This window comes from Sus scrofa, chromosome 7 (assembly GCF_000003025.6).
Source record: "Sus scrofa isolate TJ Tabasco breed Duroc chromosome 7, Sscrofa11.1, whole genome shotgun sequence".
Taxonomy (NCBI): Eukaryota; Metazoa; Chordata; class Mammalia; order Artiodactyla; family Suidae; genus Sus; species Sus scrofa.
In genome coordinates, this window is record NC_010449.5 from 94,517,735 (window position 1) to 94,531,903 (window position 14,169).

Sequence of the window (14,169 nt, forward strand, 5' to 3'; positions counted from 1 at the left end):
TTCGTTAACCACTGCGCCACGACGGGAACTCCGTTTTCTGCTTTTTAGGAAAAGTTATATGGAAGGTCTTATTTGCTTCTCAGTGCAGATCTTTGACTAATATGAGCCCTCATTTTTTCAGATTACAGCTTTTGTTTTCTTTTGATGTGTTCTTATTTTTAAAAAAACAAGCCATTGGCTATTAATAAGAAACAAGTAATAAACTAAAAATTTCCATGCATTTTGATGGAATAAATGTAATCATCTGTGGGCTGTTAAAACATTTTTTGCCAAAGGAGGGAATTGTTGGGGCTCTTTTTATTTGAGATTCATTGTGTTTAGAATAAACATAAGAGCAAAACTAGACTACTTAAATGTATTTGATTTATATTTAGCTGGTTTTCATCACATTTTATTAGGGTCTTATGTGAGTTTTTGGGAAGATTAGAGGTAGTGGGAGGGGATGTATTTTGGTTTTCCTTATTTAAAAATTGTATAGAATCTCAAGTACCTTGTAATATTGGCTATATTAGCCTTAATTGTTGGTCCTTTTTGACAGTCTAGGAGAAACTTTTCTTTGTCATCTATTCTGCTTTACATATTCTACTCCCGAAACAGGTTAACACAGTAGAGGATACTGGTTGACCATTCATATGCCTATACATAAACTATAAATAAGAGTTTATCCTAATGAATTTGGATGTGTTGATGAGTTCTCTGATTTCTTTTTGTCTTATCTTTAAGCTGAATGGGTTGATCATGTGGAAAGATGGAACTTAGAAAATGTACTTCCAAGTACTAAAGTATTTGGAAATAGGAGGTTACCTAATGCAATGACATGGAGTCATACACCTTTGTTAGTATGTGGGCTCACTGTAGTTGTGCCTCTGGGAAAAGCTGCTTACCTTCTCAGGCATTTTCTGCTGTTGATCTCTTGGTTTTGCAGTTAATTTCCTTTTATAATTGTATAGCATATCTTTAGTAACTCATGCCTAATATTTTAAGAATAAAAATATCTGGATAAGTTATACACAGTAGAAAAGTAGCCTGTTTTCTTTTGGGTCACTTAAACTTATATACTACATGATTCAACAGATTATAGAAAACAACCAGAATGGAAAGTTTTATTATATTCACTGTATTTTTCTTCGTATTTTTCCCTGAAATTTCTTAACCTCTGTTTTTTTATTTGAGAAAATTATTTTAAATGTAATATTTGGGTGATTATTTGGTAAGCATGAAATAGGATCATGTTATAATATTTTTGTGTTGGCAACCAAAGATAGTCTTTTGTTAAGAGAAATCACTCTATTTAAAGTAAAACCAAATTTTCTTGATAAACAACTTATGAAAGTTTGTACCATATCTGTAAATTGAAGGTTGGTTATTTTGATCCCAAATATCATTGAAAGAAAAGACACAGACCACTGAACAGACAAGAATATGTGAATTTTACTAAATAAAGGGACGCTAAATTCTAATGAATTTAATCTTCTAATTTCCCAATTTACATGGTAAGTTAGAAGAAGGGAATTAGTAGAAAGGGAGGGGTGTTTATAGAGGCTGAAGTGATGACAGCAGAAGAAATACACTGCCAACTCTATAGAAGCTAGAATAATACAAACCAGTGCAAAACCCACAATGGGAGGGTCATTAAATGCACTATTTCTTTTATTATAATATGTCCAACGACATCATGGTGTCATAACTTAATGCTGATTACAGTATAATGCACTGATAAATATATATGTGGCTGGCCCAGATTCATTAAGGAAAGATCATATTCCATTTAGTCCCTACTCAGAAAAAAGCTTAGGTGTATAAAATTGCATAGAAGAATGCTCATTAAATGTAGTAAACAGGTTTGGGTGCTTCAGTTACTTGAAGAAATGGTCTTCTCTTAAAACAATATCAAGATAAGAGATGTTTTATTGATGAGGCAAATAAGAGTTTATGTATCAAATTCCCAAAATCAGCCCATTCTTTCTAGCAACAGTAAAGTTCTGGATAAGGAATCAGTGACATTTCAGTACCACCTCTAGTTACTAACTAGATAGTCTGGCAAGCCCTTAAACCTGTGTTTCAGTTTCCTCAATTGTAAAACAGTAATAATTGTTTCCTCCATTGTAAAACGGTTTAGGCCTGTCTCACAGTTAACGATCAGACTGTAATAAGCTTCCATCTATTAAAGTGCTTTGTATGTAGATTTGTTGTGAAAACTTAAGATAATGATGCCTTTTAATCATTTCTAAGCAAGTTCTCTTTTTCAAATGTTTCTTCAAATATATACCATTTCCTAATGACCCCTTATTAAGTGCCTCTCCTGAAAATATATTCAAAATGGTTTCTGAATGCAGTTTTCCTGGAGAGAGGGTCTATCAGACCATTCACAAAGGATTAAAATGATTAGGGACCCTCTATGAAAGTAAGTCATCCTCACACTGTATCTTTTAGAACTGTTCCTTGTGCTAATGACTCCAGAGTATCTTTAACTTCTTCTGCCCAGCTGTATTTGTTTGGCTGCCTGGGATTATGGAAAGTATCGTAAGAATATGCAAATTCTCTAACTTGAGATACAGCTAATAATTTTGTTGGTTTATATATCAAAAAATAGAGTAGTCCCTTAAAGTGTTTTCATAGATGGGAATTATTTTAATTCAGAACGAGTGCTTAGAAATTGTGCAGTAGATTTCTTGTTCTTTGGCCTCCTGGAAAATGCTGTTTATAAGCATTTGTTTGTATATTAGAACAAAATCTTTTCATGCTGATGTTAGCAGCATTGTTCTTGACTGACGTGGAAAGTAAGAAAGAGAAAAGATGTTTAGGTTAAAATGGATTTTATGCCTAAGACAAATATTCCCTTTAAAATTTTTTTTTTGCAAAATCATTTGAACATTTAGTTCTTCGTTAGTAACTTTATTCTTTTTTTTCACTGTACCATGTCATATGAAAGTTTCTGGGCAGGGATTGACCCCAGGCCACAGTAGTGACCGGAGCCACTTCAGTGACAATACCATATCCCTTTTTTTTTTTTTTTTTTGTCTTTTTCTCTTTTTGTCTTTGCTAGGGCTGCACCCATGGCATAAGGAGGTTCCCAGGCTAGGGGTCTAGTCAGAGCTGTAGCCGCCGGCCTACACCACAGCTACAGCAAAACAATACCATATCCTTAACCTAGTGCACCACAGGGAAACTCCTAGTAACTTTATTCTTTTTGCTTTTTAGGGCTGCACCTGAGGCGCGTAGAGATTCCCAGGCCAGGGGTCTAATTGGAGCTACAGCTGCCAGCCTACACCACAGCCACAGCAACAGCAATGCCAGATCTGAGCCGAGTCTGCAATCTGTACCACTGAGCAGATCCTTAACCCACTGAGCTAGTCCAGGGATTGAGCCTGCAACCTCATGGTTCCTGGTCGGATTCATTTCTGCTGAGCCATGACAGGAACTCCTAGTAACTTTATTCCTAAGTAATTTTTACCTTGAAGAATATTTCAGAATGTTTGCATGTATCTTTTAATTTTCTGATATTATATATGTTTCATACTTTGTTCTTTTTCTGTAAAGTGTTTGCTTCAGCAGCTTGCTTCTGATCTATTTGTGGTACTAACACACACATTTTAATTTTCATGATCTTCACAGATTTACTCCTTTTTTCCTACAATAGACATGGCCCCCTGAGCAGTTTCTTCTAAGTTTTTATTATTCATTTAATAGCAATTGAAATGTCACAGGAGGCCAGCCATAGCGCTGTATAACAACTAGAAAGTAACATATTACTTATGAATCCTTTCACTAAGCAGTCAGCTGTATGAGTCACATCATTTTCCTTTCACATTTCCATGATATTTAATGCGTAACAGCATAGTTACAGCATGTTAGTCATCATGGCAGTCAGCCTACAAAAAATATTAAACCCAAAGGCAAGCTGAATATTTCTGTTCAGTCCTCCCATAATCTATATTATAAAGGCTTCAATATTTATAATAAATATGTTAATATCATTTGCATTAATTGGAAGGAGGATGGTGCTGATGTGTTAATTAAGCATCAAATACTTAGCAATATACCAAACAAACCATTAAGCTATTTGAGTGAAAAAGAATAGTAAGATTAGTCCCCCATTTCAGAGACCTAACAATTATATCCTTTTTTGTTGTTATTTTTAATCAATTATCAGGTTTCATTGACAAAATATATACAATTCATTGTGCTACTTTTGCAGAGAGTCACATAAATATGTCACATCTAATAACATACACAATGAAATAGAAACTTAGGACTCTGATCAATGTATCTGGAAACAGAAAGCCTTAAGAAAGAGTTGAGTGTCCGTAGAGCATAACTGGACACTCTGGCATCTGACAGTGAAACTTAAAATCCCAAATTCTCTCATTTACTAAGAATGGACACGTTTTAACCTCTCTATTCCTTGACTTCTTTTTCACCCATAAAATGAGGGACATAGCATTGGAATGGAATGTCACTATGCCATTATATTCGAGTATGACTATCTTTCTAGAAAATTAAAGGTAATTAATTACAATGTTTAGAAATGATGATTATATCTTCCCCTCACCCCCCCTTTTCTTCCCTTTTTCGGCCACCTTGTGGCATATGGAGTTCCCGAGCCAGGGGTTGAAACTGAGCCAAGCTGAGACCTTTGGCACAGCCGTGGTAATGCCATATCCTTCAACTCACTGTGCTTGGTCCGAGATCAACTGCATCCTGGTGCTGCAGAGATGCCACCAGTCCCCTAGTGCCACAGCAGGAGCTCCATGCTTCACATCATTTTTAAATAGCGTCTTTTTCTATACCGTATTTTTGCTCATAACTTTACATTTTTGAGATATAAACAACCCTCACCTCCTACCTCACCAAATTGTACTCCTTTGTGTATCGCTGTCATCCTGAAAGTGTGTTAGTGCCTTTAGTGCTTTCCTTGTTTTCATTCATGGAGTAAAACAAACTGGTAGTCTTGTTGTTTTAATACCCCCATATTAAAAAATAATGCATTAAAATAATTCAGTGTAGAATGCGTGGAGTTTTGCTTAACTTGTTGAGACAAAATGGGATTTAACTCCTTAGGTGGGAGGTGTGTATATTTTGGTGTATATTTTGTTTTCTTGTGATCTTTGGGAATAGATGAGACCCTCTTAGAGATGTCTCAGAGATCCTGAGACATCTCTAAAATGTCTTAGGGTATCTGTGCCTTCTACATGAATTATCCTTAGGCACTCAGTAAATGTTTGAATTGAATGATTGTATCACTAATCTAGAAGTAAAGAGCTAAATTATCTGAAGTTCTCTCTCAGACTTACTGTAATCAAAATTGTCTCTTGAAGCCTTTTAACACAGAAAAATTAGAAAACCAAGACTCATAATTTTTAAAAATATTTAAAAATTCACTTATCTAAATATATGTCCTTGGAAAGTATTTTATTTCTACCTTGTAATTCATGGTTTTTGAGTCATTGGAATGTTTGTGACTTTTCTTCTCCTTTACCTACACATGCATAAAATTTAGTTGTACCTGTAGTGCTAAATTTTTACTGTTTGCATTTTATACTCTTATTTTTACACTAGTTAATTCCATTTTTTTTTGCCAAAGGATACTGAGTTTTAAGTAATGTCAGAATGTCAACTTCAAAACCAGGTTTAAATTATTTTTCTCTCTCCTTTCTGGTTATCTAGCTAAAAAGATTGTTGTTGTTGTCGTAGTTGTTTTTCTCTTAAAAAGTTAAAGGATACAAAAAGTTTTTTGCAATTGGATTGTAGAAGTGAAGTTTGATCATGTAAGGCTATAATTTATGTGACTGAATATGCTTGTAGCAAATTATTTTAAGCTGTAGACTTTTTTTTGGGGGGGGGGGACTTGGCTCCAATAGAACTGGACCCCCACTGGAATCTGCTCTAAATGGAGATGTTCTGTATAAGTAGCACATTCCTGGTGGGGAAGGGAGGCATTTAGTTATGCCTGCTCTGACCATAAATGATAGCATAGCATTTTCATTTGAATGGCTGATCCTATCTACTGTTAAAGTCATGCTCTATAGTAAACATTAAATATTCTTTATCATTCAATATTTATGTCCTGAATATTACAGAGGACATCATAGGCAGTAATCATAACTATTTTAATATGTTGTATAGTAGATGTCTAAATTTTTATCCTGCAAATGTTTCTAAAGCTGTTTTATTAAGAAAAATGGTGTTAATAGCTCTTTTGCAGATAACAAAATATAAATGGTATATTAATAGCAAAGAAATGTGTTTTCTGAAGAAGCCAAGAGAACCTTTTGACTATAAATGGACGTTATAGTTTGTCTTTTTGACCTAATGCTATGGAATTAACTAGCTTTTATTTAAAATTAAGCAACCCCATTAAGTCTTTAGTAGAACGAAAATAGCAAAGAAAACGTTTTCGTATTTCCCTTTTCCCATTCTCAGTTTTCAGTGATCATATATTGCTCTTTTCCACATCCGTCTGAATAATTTTACTACCGTTTATGAATTAAGTTATTCTCTATAAGATGTGTCTGGGTAAATTTTACTCTTTTATTTTGGTTGAAATAAAATATCTGAAACTAGACAGTGTTTGAAAGTTTCTAAAAAGCAGTGAATTGATCTGTAAATTGAGCAGTAGTTTATTATAACAATAAAATAGAAATCTTCAATATGATTTCAAAAAATAAGCCTTGGATTGAGGTTTAAAAGAGTAATTTAAAATTCTGTAACCCAAACTAACCTTACTGATGTCTAAGAACCGTTAAGAAGTACATGAGTCACTGTCTAATCTTTCACTTCTCCTTTCAGGTGGTTTGTTTGCTTTGCTTTGTTTTATCCTTCATCCAGTGACCGCCCTGTCAATATGATATGTTCTTCTTAGTGGCAATGCTGGAGACTATTTCCTTTACTGAGGTTTTAGTTGTCAGGAATAGGCAAAGCGCATAATAGGCATTGTGGATTGTGGTGATAAAAAAGCATCCTTGACCTTCTAGATCAGTGCTGTCCCATACAGCTTTCTGTGGCGATGGAAATGTTCTTTATGTGTGCTGTTCACAGCGGTAGTCTCTAGCCACAGGCTGTTGAGCACTTGAGGTACGGTTCATGGATCTGGTAAACTCAACTTTTCATTTTCTTTAATTTTAATTAAGTTTAAACAGCCACACATGGCTAGTGGCTACCATGTTGGACAGCATTCTAAATAACCAGATTTAAACAGTATTGTTTTTGTAGGTCATATATAATTTTTGCATACTGAAGGAAGCTTTTACATCACAACTAACAGCCTTTTCACATTTAAAGGAATTTTCATCATATCGCAATAAAACTGGAGAAAGAAAAGAAATGTTAGCTCCAGGAGTCAAGTTTGATTTGAATTCAAAGCCCCAAAGCCTAATTCTGCTTTAGTTGTCTAGCTTTAGAATGTTACTTGAGTGCATGAGCTGAGCAAGAAAGAAGTAATGTAAATTGTTTTCCTGTGTTTTGTGACGTAATGCTTCTTACTGGCAGAAGCTTGCCAAGGGGATGAAATAATTCTGTGCATATCATTCCTTTAATAAAAGAAAACAGTGTTTAAAGACAGCAAAGGCCATGCCTTCTGGGGGTAATCCATATATTCCTAATTATAATGGATTAATTACACAAAGAGTGTTAACTGGGGCAGCCCAGGGAGAGGATAAAGATGTAAACATTTAAAAGAATGCTAAAATCAACATTTAAATGGATGGAAATGGCTGTTGCTAAGCAGAATAATGATGAGAATTACTAATGCTTTTAAAATGTCAAAAAGGCTTGTGATAGAACTGAAATCCAAATACACCATTCTTGATTTTATAATCCATTTCATAGTTGCTAAAGAAAAAAAAAAAGCTGTTTTCATTTGTTTGGAAAAAAATGTTTTCTGCACTAAGTTATTTTGTCTTTATTCATATTTAGCATCAAAGGACACTTTCTCACACTCAAAATGATTCTTAAAATAGATCACTATAGGAAGCAGTAATTGTTTTAGATTCAAATAGATAAATATTTTGCACTTTGTTTTAGAAACTCAAATCAGTCAATTAGTATGGTTTCGTAACATTTTACATAATACTGTTAAGACGTTGTGTTTTTCTCAGTCATATATTTGGTTTTTGAGGTTTGTACTTTGCTGATTTTAGATTAAGCTGTGGGTTTCTAAACTTGCCCTTTTTTTGCTGATTCTTGCTTCCTAGTGTTGAGAGGACTGGTGCAGGGGTGTAGAGTTGAATAAAGTTTGATGGCAGCAAACTGCTCTACAGTTAACATATACTCCTGGTATCTTGAATTGAAAATTTAAAAGAATTCTAGTTGTGCAGCCTAGCAGTCATTGGTGTCACCTAATGCTGCCACAATGTGGCACAGGGTAGTGTGAGAAATACTGCCTTACTCCCTTCAGCACAAGTACCATCGCTGCTGTTTTTACTGTCTTTCTAAAGGAGGAAACTAACACCCTTTTGCTGTTAATCGGAACTGACGAATTAACATACAGTACTTCTAAAACTGACTTAAAGGGCTATTGGAGGAATATGGGACCAAATAACTGAGGCTTTTAAAAAAAGATTTAAAACCGTGGAGATCTGGAGTTCCCATCATGGCTCAGCTGAAATAAATCTTATTAGTATTCCTGAGGATGCACATTCAATTCCTGGCCTTGCTCAGTGGGTTAAGGATCTGGCATTTCACTGAGCTGTGGTGTAGGTTGCAGACGCGGCTTGGATCTGGTGTTAAAGTGGCTGTGACGTAGGCCAGTGGCTACAGCTCTGATTTGACCCCTAGCCTAGGAACCTCCATATGCCGTGGGAGTGGCCCTAAAAAGACAAAAAAATTAAAAAAAAAAAAATAAAACAGCAGAGATATTTCTCTCCCCCCCCCACTGTGCAGCATGGGGACCCAATTACACATACATGGATACATAATTTTTCTCCCATTGTCGCACTGTGATGTAAGTATCTAGACATAGTTCTCAGTGCTACATGGTAGGATCTCATTGTAAATCATTCCAAGAGCAATATTTTGCATCCATTAAGCCCAAGCCCCCAATCCCTCCCCCCCCCGGGGGGGGGCAACCACAAGCCTATTCTCCAAGTCCAATTTACTTTTCTGTGGAAAGGTTCATTTTGTGCTGTGTATTAGATACCAGATACAAGTGATATCATGTGGTATTTGTCTTTTCTCTTTCTGACTTACTTCACTTAGTATGAGAGTCTCTAGTTCCATCCATGTTGTTGCTGCCACAGATCTTAAAATAGGAAATTGAGGCTGAAGAGAAGGTGGTGAGGGCAGATAAGAATAGATCAGAGACATTATTTTGAAAGAAACAATTATCTTTAGTAAAAAGGTGTGTGTATTCCCTGATACGATAGGTTTATGGTGAACTTAGGAAAACCATTGGGCACAGTTAGTCAAGTTGCCTTTTCCCTTTGAGGGTGGGGAATCAAGGGAGGACAGGCTCAGCTGCTTTTACATCTCTGACCTAGGCTCCTATTTGACCTAAGTCTGTCTTGATGCAGCAGCACAGCCCAGCGAGGAGGCGGTGTCGTTTCGCCGTGAACGCAGCACTTTTAGGCGCCAGGCAGTACGGCGCCGGCACAATGCAGGGAGTAACCCTACCCCTCCTACATTGCTCATCGGACCACCCCTAAGGTATGGTATTTTAAAATTCCACCAAGCTTAGCATGCATGTAACAGACCTTCTAACCTGTTCTATCAGTCCCAAGAAAGCATTTATTAAATAGCTTTGTTCTTTTTCTTGAGTATCTCTCCTGTACCTGTAAGCTCTTTAGGCTGTCTCTGCATGTGACCATGAAGCCTGTTGCCCTATGCATGTCTTATGTTGCATTATTTAAACAAAATGATCAAATTTGATTTTGCCGATTTTAAATCACAAAGATCATTTTAGGGCTGTTATAAAAATGTAAATACAGTTTTTAAGTCAGCTTTTCATTCTTTATCCTACTTCAAATTAATACTGCAACATCTTTCCCCAACATCTTGAACAATGTTTAGTGTGCACAGATGTGGACCACGTGGGGAGCTTGTTGAGGAATAACAGATAACAATATTGACAAACCAGTTTGGTTATTATTTCACTGAAATATATATTTTGCTTCACATTGCTTAAAAATTAATCACCAGGACCTAGTAAATGACATGAACTAGAATATTTAATTTTTGGTAAAGTAAGGTCAATTGGATATATATACACATATTTGTTTTGACTTTTTCAAGCTCCATAGTATACTGAACAAAAATATTTTAATTTTTTTCCAATATTCTTGAAAAAGCATCTATTTATAATCTTGAGAGTAATGTTTTATTGAAATCTTAGTAACTTTTTTGTTTTCAATTATGTCAAATCTGACAAATTTGTGGCTTTAATGAGAAATATAAACCACCTATTCAGAAGACTTGTGCTTTAATTTATCTTAAGAATACTGATATGGACAAAACCATATGTGCTTGCTCAAGCCGTACATATATTATTAAAGCATATACTTTTCTTAATCTCTGTGTAATAGAACCAAAATTATTTTTTCTATATTTTAACTTAAAATTCAAAAGGAAGGACATTTGGTGATATAACTGCTGTTGAATGCATGGTAGTTGGGAATAGGTAAATCCCTTCCTTTGTTAAAATCTTGTTCATGAAAGTAGGAAGGTCCTTATTTCTTTAAAATACTGCTAAATTGTATATTCCTCTGAGATTTAAGACTTGATTATTTTTCTGTGTTTTACATTACAATCAGGAACTTCATCTTTTGTAGGTCGTGTTCCTAATTAATCCTACAATAATACATAGTTTACAAAACAGAGTATGGATTAGTTAAACCAATATTTAAAATATGAAAATGGGAACCAGTGAAAAGAAACATTTGGTCTAAAAACCTTTCCTAAGAGCCTTGGCCTCTTGTGAGCCCTCCGCTTCTATTGCCTTTGCTCCCTGATGTAACCTTTTTTTTTGCTGATTTATTTGGGATGTAGTCCCTACCTGCAGAAAGAGCTCAGCATTTCATTTTGTTTTTTCTACTTTGTTTTCTAACCTCTTGAATAATACTTGCCATAGACATATTCTTTGCTTGCCTTCTCACTCCATGTTGATATTTCTTAATCTTTCTTTTTAACCTTCACTTTTTGGTCTTTAAAAATCCTTTAATTCTTTATATCCCACTTACCAAACAAATGTAGACAGTTTTTTTTTTTTCCTGCCTGGTGGAATATTAAAGAACTGTGTTCTAAACTCCAGCCAACTACATAGGTTTTAAATATATCACCATTCAAATGAGGTTATGATGTGAAACATTTGTAAAGGGCTCATGTTAGATTTTTGGAAAGTAGTCTTCCAGTAGTCAGCGTGTAGATTTTGTTATAGTTCCATGATATTTCCAGCACAAAGATGACATGTATCTTAAATAGGCTGACTTCATTATGGATGTAATAAGATAAAGTTTAGCTGTGAGGAATTAGAAGAAACACCAGTTTAATGAAATCATCTTTTTTAATTGTAAAAATATTCAGGTATAGTATTAATTCTCAGTATGAGTTATGTAATAATAATCTCATCTTTACAGAAATATAGGATAGCACAGTTTTGCAAAACTTGAAAAACTTGTTTGTTAAAAAGAAATGGAATAGGTACAATAATACTTTATTGCAGTTACTCTAAATATGAGTAAAATCTATTAACTTATTTTTAACATTAATGAATAGTATAAGTAATCGACAGTCTAAAAAGCAGCTTGGTAAAAATATATGTCTCCAACAAATGGGAGTGAATCAGTTTTCTTACAAAGAGAATTTGCATGGTTTTTTTAATGCTTGTTAGAATATCCTATTTCTGAATTGTTTTTTAAAGTTTTTTTTTTTTTCATTAAGTTATCCTGTAGGGAGGGCCTTGTTAGTTCTTCCCAGTTACCAGAGATAAACACAGATGAATATTTAAGAATTTTATAATACTAAGAGTTAGTTACATATTTATCAGCCTAAATGTGACCTTTTAGAAATCTAGTTAAGGACTGAAATGAAAATAAATCAGTGCATTTGGGGGAAAGGAAAAAAGCTTTACTGTATTCTTAGATTTATTTTTTAAAATAAAAGATTGAAAGATCTGTAATCAAATAAGATCATTATAATAAACTGAATCCTTGATTGGAAATTCCTAGGGATCATTTTGTGGGACTCAGAAATGAATCCACCAAATATTTGTTGTTTGTATACTGTACTCAAGACACTCTTCTGAGTGTTCTCTGGAATTTGGAGATTCATAGCAATAATGTGATCATACTGTTAGGGTTTATTTTTTAGTTGGGGAGTTACATACAAAATAACAGTATTAAGGCAGAATGTGTCAAATACTAAACAAGTGGTACAGAGAAAGAAAAGACCAAGATGAACTATATCTATCATTTAAATTAGAAAAGTTAATTGATTAGATTGCATGTCGGTAATGCTACTGATAGTCATTAGAGACCTAAATTGCTACCTTTTCCTGTGTTGTAAAACAGTTGCTACCTTTTCTGAAACTGGTAATTTTGATATATAATTGCTACTTTAAAAAAGATCAATTATTGTCAATTATTAGTTAGCTAAGGTGAAGTATAACTCTCCAGAAATACTTTTCCTGGCAATTTTTACAAAAATAATAGGCTCTTTTCTTATTTAAGGATTTTGAAAATGGAAATTCAAGGGACATAAACATTAAATGTCTAGTCTCTGATGTTCAAAACTTGACATTTACAACCACATAGGTTTTTGGCTAATTTTCTTTACTCTGGAGTTGATTTTCATTCATTGCCTAGTACTTTGAAAACCTTTTATTGTGGCCCAGTGGTAACAAACCCGACTAGTATCCATGAGGATGCAGGTTTGATCCCTGGCCCTGCTCAGTGGGTTAAGGATCCAGTGCCGTGAGCTGTGGCGTAGGCTGGCCCTGCTGTTCCGATTACACCCCTAGCCTGGGAACTTCCATATGCCATGGGTGCGGCCCTAAAAAGACAAAAAAAATAAAATAAAAAAAGAAAGAAAGAAAAGGAAACCTTTTATATATTTGGATATGTTGAAGATTAGTGTATTCTCAAATACATTCACATTAAAATATCTCTAACTGCCCTATAGCACCTTTGTTTATGACTTTATGTGAAAAAGTGATGGCAAAATTTGTTGAATACATATTATAAAATTCTATCTTCTAAATCTGAAGGGTTATAGTACTTAAGCTACTCAGAATTTTCTCCCTTGTCAGATTTGATCATTTTGGTAAGGTTTATGGATAAGTTTAGAAAGCTTACAAAGATAGGCTTATTATATATGTATGGAAGATGCAAATATAGTTTAGTATATTAGTTCTACTCCAAAGAAGTTATTAAGTGAATACTTTTATAGTTATGATTTAAAAAGTGAGTGCTGATAAGCATTAACAAGTCAACTTTTTGCAGTCTCCTTTGTTTCATATGTTGCAGACATTCCTATGCTTTATTTAGAGTATATACTTTTCATTGGCTCTAAAAGGACCCTGAAAAAAACAAATATTTCAGGCAGTAGTGATTAATAGAACTTTCTGTGATGGTAGAAATATTCTGCAATCTGCACTGACCAGTACGAGAGACACTAACTACTAGCTTTTGCCCAGTCTGGTAGCCATGGCAGCCACTAACCATATCATGTGGCTCTTAGACTACATGAAATATGGTTAGCATGTCTGAGGAACTAAAATTTTAGTTACTTTCATTATGTGTAGCTATGTAATAGTATAGTTCCAGAGTATAGTCTGTTGCTGTAACCACAGGTTTAAGCAATATATGCAGTACTTTCTACTTGGTCTTTCATGGTTACAGTTGGCCCTTAAACATATGGATTTGAACTCCATAGGTCCATTTATATAGATTTTTTTCAGTAATAAATACAGCAGAATGACATGATCTGTGGTTGGTTGAAACTTGGAATGCTGAACCCTGGGTAAGGAGGGGCACTGTAAGATATATGTGGATTTGCAACTCCATGGAGCATTGGCACCCTAACTCCCGCTTGTTCAAGAGACAGCTGTCCTTCAAATTACAGCTCTTTCAGTCTGCAGCAGATTAGTTTGTTGTTTTATAGACATCAGGGAAGCCACTGCATTTAACTTAAAGGATTAGAAAGAAGTTGAAACTTATGAAAATGATGAAGTGACTGAAT

The 14,169-nt window shown here is 34.6% G+C and overlaps 1 protein-coding gene across 7 annotated transcripts in view; it reads left to right on the forward strand.

Annotated features, from left to right (window-relative positions):
* The window catches only part of PCNX1 (pecanex homolog 1 (Drosophila)), a 173,476-nt gene that overhangs the window by 72,734 nt on the left and 86,573 nt on the right, over positions 1-14,169 (forward strand). For 3 of the 7 annotated variants that reach the window (XM_021099419.1, XM_021099421.1, XM_021099423.1), the window contains exon 7: positions 9,510-9,642. The exons of 2 other annotated variants lie outside the window; for them this stretch is intronic. In XM_021099419.1, the coding sequence (XP_020955078.1) occupies positions 9,510-9,642 (133 nt within the window). The remainder of the gene's footprint in view (positions 1-9,509; positions 9,643-14,169) is intronic. 2 more of the 7 variants (XM_021099420.1, XM_021099422.1) reach the window with 1 other exon arrangement.